At 33.7% G+C, this 16,011-nt stretch overlaps 1 protein-coding gene across 1 annotated transcript in view; it reads left to right on the forward strand.

The window, feature by feature from the left end:
* Positions 1 to 12,961, forward strand: part of Smp_131780 (bruno-like rna binding protein) — a 36,875-nt gene extending 23,914 nt beyond the window's left edge. Inside the window, exons 6-11 of the mRNA XM_018791297.1 lie at positions 127 to 747; positions 1,542 to 1,613; positions 3,010 to 3,117; positions 4,223 to 4,366; positions 6,104 to 6,211; positions 12,457 to 12,961. Coding sequence (XP_018645511.1) covers positions 127 to 747; positions 1,542 to 1,613; positions 3,010 to 3,117; positions 4,223 to 4,366; positions 6,104 to 6,211; positions 12,457 to 12,476 — 1,073 coding nt within the window. The 3' untranslated portion in view covers positions 12,477 to 12,961. The remainder of the gene's footprint in view (positions 1 to 126; positions 748 to 1,541; positions 1,614 to 3,009; positions 3,118 to 4,222; positions 4,367 to 6,103; positions 6,212 to 12,456) is intronic.
* Positions 12,962 to 16,011: the final 3,050 nt, after the last annotated feature.

The following is a 16,011-nucleotide window of genomic DNA, read 5'->3' on the forward strand; positions in this document are numbered from 1 at the left end:
TGTTTTAACTTAAATCTTGGAAATAGTCATATTTGAGGTATTTACCAATTTAATGTGTTTCACACGACTTTGTTCTTCATTGTTAAATAAATAAATCCTATTCTTTTTTTGTCTTCTTTCAAAAAGTAGCTTCATTGTTCCCGTTGACAGATGTCGCTCTATTATCTCCAGCCGCTTTAGCTGCTCTTACTCAAGTTGGCGCGGGTGCAGTTACTGGAGGTTTATTAACTGAAGCTGGAGTGTCCGGTAATAACGAGTTTAACAATGCATTTGGTACTGGTTTATTAGTTTCTGCTTCACCATCCACAATATCACCGTCAAGTTTCGCCAGCATAGGTAATGGTACTAGCCAAGGTCAGCAATCAGTTTCTATCTCTTCATCAACTGGTAGTGTTTTACCAAATGTTTCTCTTGGTGCAACTGCTAATATTTTGGTCTCATCTCCAGGAATGGTTACTCCGGTTGCTTCTACGCCTCCTACCGTTAGTCCAGCTATTTTACCATCACCAATAACAAATGAGCCTGTAGGTTTGTATGCAGCCGCTGTCGCTTTACAGAATCCAACTGCAGTAGGCCATACAAATCCTAATGCATTACAATTTCCTCAACTACATCCATCGTTTGCAGCTGCTGCTGCCGCCGCCGCTGCTCAATCAATGACACCATCTCCAGTGAACACTGCACTCAATTCGTACTTGACGGAAAATGCAGCGCTACAAGCTGCGGCGTTAGCTGCTGCTGCAGCCGGTTAGTTTCTGTGCTCTTTTTACTTACATTGGTCCTATGTTTTATGAATAGTTTCTTTTGTAATGAGATTGAATACTTACATACCAAAATATAAACACAAAATAGATATGATAAATTATCAATAGGCGATTGAAGGAAATCAGCTTGTAGTTCACTCAGTTTTCAGTCAGGTCTGATTATTATTATGCTCAATCTTTAGGTATCGTGACATGTATGTATTGTTTGTGTTATATGTGTTCACACATACATATTGACATCTCCAGCCTAATGATTGCGAAATTCGGTCTTTGACAACTATGTTAAGTCAGTCACAGTTTCGAACCCTGTTCCATCCAATATAGTTTAGACAGCTGTCACAATAAAACAGTCCAGCTCAAAAACTTGACTATATTACATGTTTACATTGGTAGAAGATCTGTTGTTGTATCGTTTTTTCCTTTTTTTACAAAAGAAGATAACATTGTTGAATGTACCAGTTGTTAGGTTTATGTGTAACTTTTCCCAGCTTATAATTATTGCCACTCATTTATTTCCTCATTCACAAAGTTTGTGTTACATTTGGACAATCACTGAGAAACCTATGGAGTTCAATGTCTAGTTAACAACAATGTTTTTTATACTTATCTCAACCTTTTAATATGAAAAGATTTATGGTTTAAAGGGGTTGTGTGTGCGAGCATAAGAACCTGCCCCATCTTTGTTACTTACTAAGTGTTACGTGAACATGAGAATATAGTGGTTGATTGCTTTTTGACTTTATTAATCTATGTTTTATTGTTTTTGCATTGTTACAGCATCTGGTCAGTCGTTTACTAATGATCCTATCGTTCATCAACTCTATGCTGGTCTTCAAGCCTATGGGTTAGGTTAGTTTATAACCAATTTCTTGCTAATTAAATGTGGATATCATTTTATGATTTTTTAAAATGATTCGAGTACGTTAAACATATCCTGTCTTTTTAAACTGATGTTTTCCTAATGTTTTTTATGCTGATTGAGTCAATTGAAGCTAGACTACCATTGTTCGAACTCAGGACCTACCAGTCTCGCGCCAGAGGCGGGATCGTGGATGCGCACTGCTGAGGAGTTCCACAATATGATGAAACGGGCGTCCAGTGCTTCCAGGTTTCCCACGGTGGTCTGGCTTCAATTGACTCATGGTCTTAACTATATAAAATTACTAAAATCTCCACAAAACCCCCTTGTGATTCCATTAGTTGATTTGCATCATTTTCCTGAAGATTATTGATGAGTATCAACTAGCGAGAATCTTAAGTTATTGTTTCTCGGTTATTACATCTAACCATCTGATATCGGAACGTTGTGACTTGGTTGATAGAATCCTATCACTACTAAAAATGACTTGACAAACATATTGATTACTGATCAGTGATCTGTGAAGTTAGGTGAATTGGATTCGAATCTCTTAGGGTAGCATCAATTCCATCAAGATTTGGTGAGTGTTAACTAGGATGAATCTATGTCTCAGGGTTTCCTGTTTATTTTCTCCAATCACCCTACATGGATAAAAATATTTTGTACTGTTTAAGCTCCTTAAAGGAAATGTACACATATTCACAGATATTCACGGATAAGGCATAGTGCATTTGGTAAATATTGCAAATGTATTGATGAGGTAGTGAATCTCCATCAAGTGAGGTGGTTAGAACATGTATTCTCAACCACCGTCTATCTCGATGAGCAATGTCTAATGTAGGAGTAGGTTAGGCGAAAACTGGAAGTGACCAAACTAAAACGCAACATCAGTCCATGAAGTCGTTGACAATTTGATTTGAGCCTTGTAAATAGTTTGGATCCTCGTGATTGTCGTAACCAATAGTTAGATACTGAGTACAGTGGCTCAGAATCATTTTCAATTCCATACTCTCATTCACCCTTTGAATCATCATTAAAAAAGGGCTGTCTGTCTCGTGACTATGCTTTGTACAATGTGTTCACTTAAGAAACAATGATAGATCTCGGTTCCCAGTGTAGACATCAAATATGAGTTTACTACCAGTTGATTAGGCAAAACACATTACCAGAATTCCACTGATCTAGCCATTGTTGCTAAAATTTTTTATAAAAATCATATGATTGCTAATGAAAAGATTTGTGATGATACTTAACTGTCCAGTCCTCCCAAGTTATATAACTCTGATGGGTTACATAATTCACTTTATATGTATGTAACTATTATACTAAATTTGAACGATGTTTTCAATGCTCTTCCTTTTTTCTTCTGAAATTCCAACCTTTCAGCTTATCCTACTGGAGGTGGCGCATATACTACTTTTCCTAATTTACATCATCAAGCTTTATCGATGCCTGTTCAACAGAAAGAAGGTACCAGGGAACTGATATTAACAGGTAAATTTATGGGTATTATTAAATTGGAAACGTGTGATGAAATCGGTTTTTTTTCTTATTACTACTCAATTGATTGCATTCACATAAAGTTTATAAGATTAATATTTTGAGAGGAACGTAGGACCTCTTCTGAACTGATTGATCACCGTAACACTATTTAATTCGCTCAGCTTCTAAACATTCTGGAAGAGATTATGATTATATTTACTTACTCGTAATCTTGCCAAAGACTAATGTCCTTGAGATCAGAGTTATTGATGGTTGAGCTGAGTATTGTAGGTAAGCCTATACTACCAGGTTGTAATCTTCACGATGATTATAAACAGTGTTTAGAGGCGTTAAGTAATATACCTCGGAATCGGTTATAATGGCGCCGACGTATTCACTTTCTGTCTTCATCTAGATCTTTATCTTTGAAATTACTTCATAATTATTCTGTTTGTTTATTCTTCACTGGAATAGTTTATTTTCTAGATGATGTTCGATTTTTCATCTTTCGTCCTTCGGTTTGAATAGGATTGACTGAAGAGATTTTGCTGATTTGTGTGCTACACCTACTCCAAACGACTTCAGCACTCACTTAATTTCTGATGTCATTTACATATGGTTGGATGATCCGTTTTTTGGTTTCCGTACCTGATTTCGTTTCTGCTGATGAGTTGGGTTTATATTTTTCGATGAAGTTGTGTGGGTAGCCATTCTTTTCAAGGATAGTCTCTGGATATTTTTTCTGTCATTTTTCCGCGCTGCAAGCGTGATGGAGTGTGTTCTTATACTCCATTATGAAAATCACATCAGAAATATGAAAATGTCTTTAGAACATGGTTATTATTTGCGTAAGAGGGCTCCCTGGATTGTTACGTAATCACGGAATTTTATGTTTATTGTTTAGTGAATTCTTTATACTGTGAAGTTATTTCTTGGCGTTACCTGTATAAAGTATCAGTTCCCTCAAGATTGTTGGTACTCGATACTGTTTTTGAATGCCGACTGGTATGATGCCTCGATCCAGGAGTTACTTCTATCTTCTTTCAAGTGTCTAATATGTTAAGGTTATTTCACTAAGAATGAAGATTTGTTATCTTATTTATATTTTTCCTTATAGGTCCCGAAGGATGTAATCTATTCATTTATCATTTACCGCAAGAATTCGGTGATAATGAATTAGCTCAAATGTTTATGCCATTCGGTACAGTGATCAGCGCTAAAGTTTATGTTGATCGAGCTACTAATCAAAGCAAGTGTTTCGGTAAGTTCTCAGGTATCTATCACTAACCAGAGTTCCCTATGTGTGTACTCATTTTGTCTAGTCAATCTGTTTATCTGTTGGGGATTTTATTTGAAAAATAACTCTGTGACTGCCGAAGTCTTAAGTTTTTTTGTCGCAAAAATATGTAGCTTCAAAATTCCTAGAAACTAAGTAATGTTAACTGAATATCAGTGGTTGTCATTACTAATTTTTGGATACAACATTATTTCACGTCCTGGTAGTTGTCAGTAGCAATGACATTTTCAATTCTGTTGTTGTCTTCAGAATTTGAGTTGTTTACTAACTCATGTCATAAAATCGTTATCTTTTGCGTGTTTCATCCAATATTGACTGTATGAACATGACATGTTAACAGGATACATTTCGTTACATAAATGTGTAATAGTCTGTTTGAAAATATGGTTCGTCTGTCAAATACTTGGTTTTGAGGCAAATTTTATGTTTGGCTGCACCTATCGAAGTAAGAAGGGCGAGACTCCATTCTCAGTTTATTTTTAAGGTATCTGAAAACAAAACTGAAGTAGTAACGGTCTTGGTGACCTGGAAGCATGATAACTGACCTTTCTAGTGTGTTAGAGGACCTAAAGGAAGAAGTGGTCAAGTGAACGTAGTTGGATTTAGTTATCATAATCTGCAACCTCGACCATCGCGTCAGAGGTATGGCAGCTACAGCCGAGAATTGGGCACTTTGTTAGTGGAAGATTTGGGTGCTAACCAATCAGTTAACAACAACAAAGAACCTGGTACTCATGTACATTGGTTCCGGTTGTCATATCCCGTTAGCACAAAGAGATGAAATTTTCATGCCAAATCACAGAATAGTTGAGGTAGTAACAGTATGAGGTTGGATATCGAAGATACGAATCTAAAAGAAAATATAAACTAGTGAAATAAAAAAGTGGAGAATTCAGATACTTAGAATTTGGAGGAATACATACACCTCCACCACTGAAGACATTGTGACTGACTGACTGAAGACGATTTTGAACAATGTCATTTAAAGTCTCTAACCATTGATTATGATAATCACCAAGTCGTCTGCACCGATCAATATGGGTAATTCCGACTGTCATTGACTTAATGGACTGATTGGTTTGACTTCCCGTGGTTTTCTTCCAGCCTACTGTTATATCAAACATCGTGTTCTGTCGAGGTAGGTGGTGGTTGGGCATCCATGACACATGTCCAAACCATCTGACTTGATGAAGATTCACTACCCTATCAATCGATTTGCCATCCTTAGTTAGTACTGTATTCCTAACCTAAACATTGTTTACTCGGTAGTCCGAAAATAAACTTGGTTCACAATGTATGCATTTATCTTGGAATACACTGTATAAATGCAGTGATTTTATGTAATTATACCTTACATCAGCCAGTTACAACGTAAAACTTCGTACGTACGTACATCAGTTCGAGTTGCCAAACGACATTAGCACAGATATCTAGTTATCGATTCAGATCCCACAGTGGTAGAAGCAGTAAGAGTATAAGCAGTAATCGGAAAAATTAGGGTTTGAAGATTTTATCCAAGGAGTATAACCCAGTAAAATAAACTTGAAAAGAGAAAGAAGATAGGGACATGATGAATTCAGAAGGTTAGAATTTGGCAGGAAACAAAAAGTGAATGCACTTTCACCATTGATAAATGCACTGAAACTTATATATTTTCATTTTCGAGTAACTATCAATTCATTCATTTATTTTTAAATTTAGGTTTTGTCAGTTTTGATAATCATACAAGTGCTCAAAATGCAATTCAAGCAATGAATGGTTTTCAAATTGGTATGAAACGATTGAAAGTACAGTTGAAACGTCCTAAAGGTTAGTTAGTTAGTTAAAGCTTTGTGAAATGTTCTTACTTCACATAATTCCGTCTTAGTAGGGTCGGAAGAAAATATTAGAGATAACGCAGTTCTTATTAATCAATCTCCTTTTATGTTTATGTATTTGGTTCATCTGTTTGATGAACAAAGTTTCATTAATAGGAGTATATCCACTGTAAATGGTCACTACTGCTATCTCAATCTGACCTACAAAGCATTTTTATGTTACTTACGTCTGCTCATATTGTCTTTCAGTAGTAAATTTCATCATTGTAACTTTTTTTTTAAAAAAATGTTGACATTTATTCCAAAATCCCATTGTTCTTCATTTATATACTAACATGTATACATTGTTAGGCGGTAACACTTCATCAACATCATCGTCAAATACAAAATCTTCTCGTGATACTACTATTACTACTACTACTACGCATAATGGACAAAGACAAGACGCTGATTTATCACTTCCTTCACAGGACTCTATATATTCTGAGGTAAATAATACAACAAACATAGACGCACATACTATTCACTCTGAACAGCTGATCGTTAATTAATGTTGATCTGATCTTGTTATCAGCTGAAACTTGATTGTACATGTGTGTGTATGTGTGTACGTGTGTGTGCAACTATTAATTGTATCCTTTTATGTCGATATATGTGTTGTTGTCGTCAAGTTGATCAGAATATCGTGTCAGTGTATATACCTGTCTATTTATCTATCCCTATCTACCTTATATATCTAAGTATATGTCTATCTGTCAATCTGTATTTCCATCTAATTTATTAATATTTATCATTGTCAAGTTAATTAATTAATTAATTATTTATGAAATTGTTCCTCATTCCTAGTTGTCTGATACATCGTCATCATCATCATCATCATGATTGTTTATTTGCTAATTTTGTTTATCATGTTTATTGATATTTAATGAACTTGGGTTACCTTTGTTGTTGTTGTTGCTGTGGTGGTGGTTGTCGCGGTTGACATCACCATAGCAACAAAGTGGTTACAATTTATCTCAAGTACATCTAACAAGTATTTATTTTCAATATAACAAATTTGATAGTAACAAATGAATAAGTAGAATAGAAAAGCTATAGTAAACACATTTTAATATTCTGTCAAGAACCAAAATCTCAACGGACATGTAAATTTTAACTGGGAATGTAATTAGATTTTCCTTATTACTGTTTGTTATTCTTATGCAATACTTCCAAATTTTTGTAAGATTTTCACGCCTGTTACTCCTCGGGGAAGAGTATAGGCCACCCACCAGTATGCTTCATTCAACCCTTTTCTGGGCAATCTTTTCCAGTTCTCTCCAGTTGTTATTCATCATTTTCATACCTGCTTCAATCTCCCGACGTAATGTGTTCTTTAGCCTTCCCCTTTTCCGCTTCCCTTCAGGATTCCAACTTAGGGCTTGCTTTGTGATGCAGTTTGGTGATTTCCGTAGTGTATGTCCTATCTACTTCCAACGTCTTTTCTTAATTTCCTCTTCAGCTGGAAGCTGGTTTGTCCTCTCCCATAAAACGCTGTTGCTGGTAGTATCCGGCCAATGGATGTTGAGTATTTTGCGTAGACAACTGTTTATAAATACTTGTACCTTCTTGACGATGGTTGTAGTAGTTCTCCACGTTTCAGCTCTGTATAGTAGAACTGACTATCTTGACGTTCGTATTGAAAGAAAGATTCTGTAGAAGAGATTTTTGGATTTTGTTTTGTTTATCCTTCAACAGTTTGATGGAGTCAGAGCAATTAGTTAATAGGTGTTACTAATCATAATCTAAACGATATTTTTAAGTTAATAAAAAGTCAAATGGACATAAACCTTAGTACTTAGGTATCAAAATTATATTAAATATAATTGTATTTATTGTCATATTTATTATGCATTTTTATCACAAGTGGATTACTCAGTCAGTCAGTCAGTCAGCTACAACGTAGGACCAGGCACATTTATGCATCGGTCCAAGTTACTATACCTTGTTAGCACAACAACATGAACACCGGATTCATAGAAGTAGTTAATTTAGTGGTGGTAGTATATAAAAGATAGGTTGTATAAGGATACTATAAGGATATAGTATAGGAAGTTGGTTACTGCAGTGATGTCATAATAGTTTGTTCTCTTTAAATCATGTAGTCAATGTGTAATATGAACTTGGTGTCAAGATCTCTCAACTGCTCTTAATAAATTAGCTATATATTCAACAAATCGATTCAAACACTAAATGTTTGCCCATTGTTTTCTCAGTTTTGTCATGTGAATTTCACCACTGTAAAATATGAACAGAAAAAGCTATAAACGTTTGAAGGTCTCCTTCTTTATGATCATTGTTACATTTCTAAATACTAAATGAATAAATTTGTGTTAATTTTTTTTTTCATCTTTCCCCCCCTTTTACCATTATCACTGAAGATTCTTGTGCTCTAGAGGGTCTTGTATTTAAAAGGTTAAGTTTCAGAAAATCAATCAAATGATTAGCACAATTTCACATTATATCTTATTTGTTGTAATCACTGGAAACGATGAACTTTTCACAAAAAAAGAGTTATCGTTGTCTGTCCGACAGTGTCAATGTTTAGTAATTACGTCAAAACATTAATATCAAGTCGGTAATACGTAATGTATATATGTGTGTGTGTGTTCATTTGTGTGCATCACCAACTTATTTTTTTCTGGTTAGCGTTTTTTTAGCGTGTTGATTTTCTACGGGATGGGGTCGCTAACTCCATGCCCAACCCTCCTCCTTTACCCGGGCTCGGGACCGACAGTGGCCCCCGGAGGAGCTACAGGCAAAGTATCCAATGCAAATCACTCACGGAAACATTCTGTTGATGATTTCGACTTTAAGTTTCAATTTATCGAATGTGGGTTATTATGTTGCAGGTTGAAAGCTTACTGAAAACCTCTCGGTACAATGTGTACTTGGTAAATAAATAAGGTTACTTTCCCATTATTACGTAATATGTTCAAGTAACAATCATTTACCGTGTTACATAGGCATCGTTTCAGTTAGAGATGAAAAATTGATAATAATTCATGGTTCCGTTTTTCATTTATCATTTTTCCTTTTGAGGTTGTTTCCTTGATTGTTGTTCTCATCTATTGTTTGTCATCTCAACCGCAAAACTTCATCTGTGTTGTTATTGTTCTTAGTCAATTTTTTTTATTGGATTACCGGTTCGTGGAAAAGTCATGGGATCTTCCGTTTTTGTGTGTGCTTGCTTTATATGAACTATTCTTGTCCAGTATCATTTTGTCTTGAAATATCTCCCTTATGTCATACGTATCTATCTATCTATCTATCTATCTATCTATCTATCTATCTATCTATCTATCTATCTATCTATCTATCTATCTATCTATCTATCTATCTATCTATCTATCTATCTATCTATCTATCTATCTATCTATCTATCTATCTATCTATCTATCTATCTATCTATCTATCTATCTATCTATCTATCTATCTATCTATCTATCTATCTATCTATCTATCTATCTATCTATCTATCTATCTATCTATCTATCTATCTATCTATCTATCTATCTATCTATCTATCTATCTATCTATCTATCTATCTATCTATCTATCTATCTATCTATCTATCTATCTATCTATCTATCTATCTATCTATCTATCTATCTATCTATCTATCTATCTATCTATCTATCTATCTATCTATCTATCTATCTATCTATCTATCTATCTATCTATCTATCTATCTATCTATCTATCTATCTATCTATCTATCTATCTATCTATCTATCTATCTATCTATCTATCTATCTATCTATCTATCTATCTATCTATCTATCTATCTATCTATCTATCTATCTATCTATCTATCTATCTATCTATCTATCTATCTATCTAATTTTCTCGACTGAATACAAATAATGTTAATGTATAATGATACTTATTCTGATAAGTTCCTAAATTGCCCCCCTCTCAACTGCTTTGAAAGGTTGACACCATAATATGGCTTTAATTAGTGACAATGAGATTTTGGGTTGATATATGATTCAGAATCAAACATGACGGCTCAATTCTGTCTGTTTTAGTGTACGAATAACGATAGTGGAAGGTGTGATATGTAATGTAGATAGATGGGTGGTTTATGCCCTGTTCGTAAAATCATTATCATTACCTACTAAGTGTTTCTTTATCATATTTATATAGAATGAATTTCATGCTGATGAGTAGCTATTACAACATTTCACCACCATCAGACGAAATCGGTCAGTGATTACCCTTCCGTTGAAAAGTTGACTAAAAATTTTCCTGTTCAAATTTCTGATAACAGTATAGAAAATAAGGTTGATGGTATTGTCCAGAAGCTGGTTTAAGTCACATTTTAATATTAACTAAGAGAGGTAGAGAATTCTTAAGAAATTTAGAGATCAGTAGATGAAAGCTAACTGTGTGGAACTCTTCAACAGTACATACTTATATTCTTGGCAGAAATTGAACCTTATCAGCGAGCATATTTTCTTTTTCTCATTTATCTAAAATCCTGTAACTTCCACACTAGAATAAAACAGCTGTTCTTACTTACTTACTTACTTACTTACTTACTTACTTACTTACTTACTTACTTACTTACTTACTTACTTACTTACTTACTTACTTACTTACTTACTTACTTACTTACTTACTTACTTACTTACTTACTTACTTACTTACTTACTTACTTACTTACTTACTTACTTACTTACTTACTTACTTACTTACTTACTTACTTACTTACTTACTTACTTACTTACTTACTTACTTACTTACTTACTTACTTACTTACTTACTTACTTACTTACTTACTTACTTACTTACTTACTTACTTACTTACTTACTTACTTACTTACTTACTTACTTACTTACTTACTTACTTACTTACTTACTTACTTACTTACTTACTTACTTACTTACTTACTTACTTACTTACTTACTTACTTACTTACTTACTTACTTACTTACTTACTTACTTACTTACTTACTTACTTACTTACTTACTTACTTACTTACTTACTTACTTACTTACTTACTTACTTACTTACTTACTTACTTACTTACTTACTTACTTACTTACTTACTTACTTACGCTTGTTACTCCCAATCGAGCATAGGCCACCGGCCAGCATTCTCCAACCCACTCTGTCCTGGGCCTTCCTCTCTAGTTCTATCCAATTTTTGTTCATTCTCATGTCTGTGTCCATTTCTCGACGTATTGTGTTCCTTGGTCTTCCTCTTTTCCTTTGGCCTTGAGTATTCCATGTGAGGGCTTGTTTTGTGACGCAGCTGTTCAGTACTTCCTAATTCATATTGTAACCTCGATCAAATTGTTAATGAAGGTGTTGAGGTAAATGACATAACTCAGAATCGATCACATTGTCACAAATTTCTTCACTCTATTTATCTTTTCTCTAGTAGTTAAATAGTTAAGTCTGACTACCATGTTTCCTTTTTTGCTTCCCCTTATTCTCCAATCTTTTTCAGCATTACTGTTAGCGAAATAATCCAGCTAATTTCGATATGTTGCTCTCCAAGTTGATTATATATTAGCTAAGATAAATATCCTGTCATGTTTATTGATTTTTCATAAAGCGAAAAAAAATACACCACAAAAAAAACACATAAAGTCTGGACACACCCCTCTTTTATTGTTCATATACAGATTAAGCTTTATTTATTGTAACCATGCCTAGTTCCTGTTTCACTTCAAATAATTATGATTATTGTGTTTATCGTTCAATCACATTTCATTATAAGTCAATATCAATTGAGGACTAATCTTATTCATCATGTGAACAACTGACAACGAAAATGTGACATCCACTTCTTTTTAGCTTCCTGTATATAGATATAAACATGTTTGATCACGTTTTTTTGTTCCACTGGTTACTACTATAACCAATACTGTTTTAAATGTTGCATGTGTCTACTCCCTGTCTAAACTCTTTACTCTATTTTGTTTGCATGTCTTTACATGTCATTAAAAAACAATACATTTGATAATGACGCTCTGCGTCTGTTCTCTATTGGTGTGATGGTGATGATACATTTTTGTTACTGCTGTGAACAATGAATACAATTATTGTGTTTCTATCCGATATAAAGCTTACACAATTGTTTGTTATATGATGAGTGTCATCTTTTACAATCATAATACTACAACAATGGTATTTTGTATTCATGGTATATCTTTGTTTTCTGTGTTCTTCTTTTTTTTTGTAGATAGTCGTAAACCCTACTGATGAAACAGTCTCAGTCGCTCCGGTACCTGCTTTATGAAGTGTATGCAATCGTTTGTTCCTCCCTAATTTTTTTCTCTCTCTCTTTATTCCTGAAAAAAAACTCAACCATTACCACACAACACAGGTTAACTACATTTTTGTTATCATACTCTCTTCATCTATCGGCTTCCATCTTGAATCTTATGATGGTAATTACGTGTGTCCATCCATCTAAGTTATGCTTTTATTCTCTGCATATGCTCAAATTTCTCCTCGTAAATTATTTTTGCTAACTTCTGGAGTGCATACATTTGTCTCTCTCTCTCTCTCACTCTTTCTGCCTCGCTCCGTTATTCTTTAACATTATTCTTTACCATGAAATCTACTGTATGGTCTATTTTTGTTATTACTCTAGGCGGTCTAGATTCTTCTTGGTTTTGTAGTTTTTCTGAAAAAAGAATGAAACTGAATTTTCTCCGTTTTCCTTTGCTTAGATGTTGTGCTCTCTCTGTGTGTGTCTCTCCTCATTCAGTTCGATGAATCGCTGCAATACACTAAAGTAAACAGAAACAGAAAGACAAACACAGAATGTAATTGTAGCGAAATAAGAGCAGTCTCCATTCACAGTATACATTTCAATGGGTCTTCTTTATCCATTATTTATTGACCATGAACGAAAAAAAAGACGGAGGAACTTGCATTATTATACTTGATATTTACCATCATTACGATGACTGTTAACCTATGGTTTTTTTCTTTCATGCAGCTTCAGTGTTGTTTTTGTGGTTGTCGACGTCATATGAGGAGGTTCTTTTTCCTCTTTCTTGTTTTCCTCCATCTTCCACGGCTTTTTTGCTTTCTCTTCGTCTCTGAATATATATCGCTATAATGATTGGCAGTTTGTTCGGCTCTTATTCTTTCTCTTTAGTTCATTCTGTCATTTATACATTATCTGCAAGATTCATTATTTCTCTTTCTACTTCGATTTTCACTGCAACACAATAGATAGGAAGACACACGTATATTGCATATTTTTTTTACATGATGAATGGAATCCTTCTTCAGATTTTGCTTAATGATCTTTGTTGTTGTAAATGACCTATTGTTGTCATGACTACTGTTGTAGAGTTTTGTTACCCTTATTGATAAAACACTTTTTTTTTCCATACGGCATATCGTTTCATTATGATTGAATATTTTTCAAGGAGAAAAAATTGAAACATTCCGCTTACTTTTTTTTCGGCGATCTGGTTCTCTCTATCGATTTATGAGCATTCGTTTATTTGTCCTCGTCTTCATCATGAGTTCCATTTTGCATTTTTTTCGACATTTTTCATACATTGTTGCTAAGGTGTATGGTCTCTGACATTTTCATTACATAACAATAGCACTTCTATTTCGTACGGTGCGTTTATAATTTATACATTTTGGTTACTAACCCATCCATTCGTCATATAAACCACTTAAATGATCTATTTTAATGAATAAATAGTAAGTTGATTATCATTAGTATCTATGCAAAAATTAAAAAAAACACACTCAACAAATGAATAAACTAGATTGTTTTTGACGATTTTTCCTTTTTTTTTGTTTGATGACCAGTTATTTACCTCTGTTATATATATGAACATATGCATTATTCTTTCAACATATTTTTCAAAATATAATTTTCATCCACTTGTCCTTGCTACATATACATTCCTTAGTTTGGTTATAGAGAGATAGAACACATTTTATGAGATGATGTTTTGATCACACTCATTCATGTTAAACGCTTCTCCCTCATATCGATCACGATGGTGACAATAAAAATAAAGATAGGGGTGAAATAAAAGAGGAGCGAAAGAAGAATATTTGCAGTCTCAATTTCTGCTGTTGGTGGTGGTGATGATGATGGTGTTTTTTATTGTCGGTAAAAACCATAGACATATTTCTCTTATTTTTCTATACCATTATATTACTTCTGATAAGCATATTGTTGTTTTCTTTCTTTCATTCACTCGCTCTCTCTCTCTCTCTTCATGTTTTTACTATCCACGTACCCTCATTCTCTTATCCACATGGTTACATGATCCATACACAAAGAAGAGCTTAGAGAAAACTTCTAATTTCACTCCTTGAAGAAAGTAGACGGGACATTATTATTATATACAGCGCAATGCAACAAACACACAAATGGGATGCTTCAGATGAATTAAGCTAAACGAATGCATTTAAATTTATTTTTGTGCTGTAATTTACTTAGTTTTTGTTTTGTTGTTACCGATGATTATGCTGATGAGACTGTATGATTTACATCGATACCTCTTTTACTTCTCTTTTCTTCTAATGAATATACATCATGCGATTGTGCTGTTTCCATGTATGCGTATGGAATAGTCGGATATACACTGGACAGTAATGTGCTGCTGGTTAATAATGATATTAGATTTATCGGTTTCTTTTTCATAGATATATCTTCATAAACCGTCTACTTAACCCCGAAAATTGATAAATGAATGAATAATTGGGCATGTATACACTATGATATATACAGAAATGAGACTGTTTTTTTACACACACATACACTCAGAGTGTTATTTCATTCTCAGTTTTCTTTATTACGAAAAAAAGGTACACCATTATTGTCTCCGTCTGTTCTTTCCCCCCTCTTAGGCGTTTTTTTTAAAAAAAAACACATATTAGCCAATCTTTCTCTCCATCTTTGATTCTATCAATTTTTACTACCATAATGAATATATGTAGTGTATAATGTTATATATGCCTCTCATTTATACAATTTCTATGATTCCTATGTTGAACAACACTTTACACATCTATACACATGGATACAATTTTTCAAACAATCACTTACAAGCAAACTGTACGTGATAATATTAATTATATAATACTAACAACAATACTATGACTATTAATGATAATAATAATAATGATAATACTAAAAAGAATTCTTAACAATGAACGTGTTCTTTTTCTTCTCTCTGTGGATGGTATTGTCGAGGTATATGACTACAGATGGAATAGTGTTTATATAGGTATGTATATATATAGATAGTTATAAGGTGGGAGGAAAGTTACCGTTTTTTTTTAGATTTATTAACAATAGTTAGGAATATTGACTTATTGATTCGAACAGTTGATTTTCAATTTTTAAAAAAACGTTCCGGATTCAAACTCTTACTACTTTTATCACTATGGGATTTGAATGGATAACTGAATCTTTGTGCTAATGTGTTATGGTAACTCGAGCTGATGTACGTACGTACGTACGAAGTTCTACGTTGTGACTGACTGACTGACTCTGGATTCAAACAATGAACGTGTTCTTTTCCTTCTCTCTATGGATGGTATTGTCGAAGGATATGACTACAAAATGGTTGTATAGATGGAATAGTGTTTACATACGTATGTATATATAGATAGTTTTAAAGTGGGAGGAAAGTTACCGTTTTTTTGTTTTTTTTTAGATTTAATAACAATAGTTAGGAATATTGGCATATTGATTCGAACAGTTGATTTTCAGTATAAAAAAGACGTTCTGGATTCAAACTACCCT

This window comes from Schistosoma mansoni (genome assembly GCF_000237925.1).
Source record: "Schistosoma mansoni, WGS project CABG00000000 data, chromosome 3 unplaced supercontig 0105, strain Puerto Rico, whole genome shotgun sequence".
Classification (NCBI taxonomy): domain Eukaryota; kingdom Metazoa; phylum Platyhelminthes; class Trematoda; order Strigeidida; family Schistosomatidae; genus Schistosoma; species Schistosoma mansoni.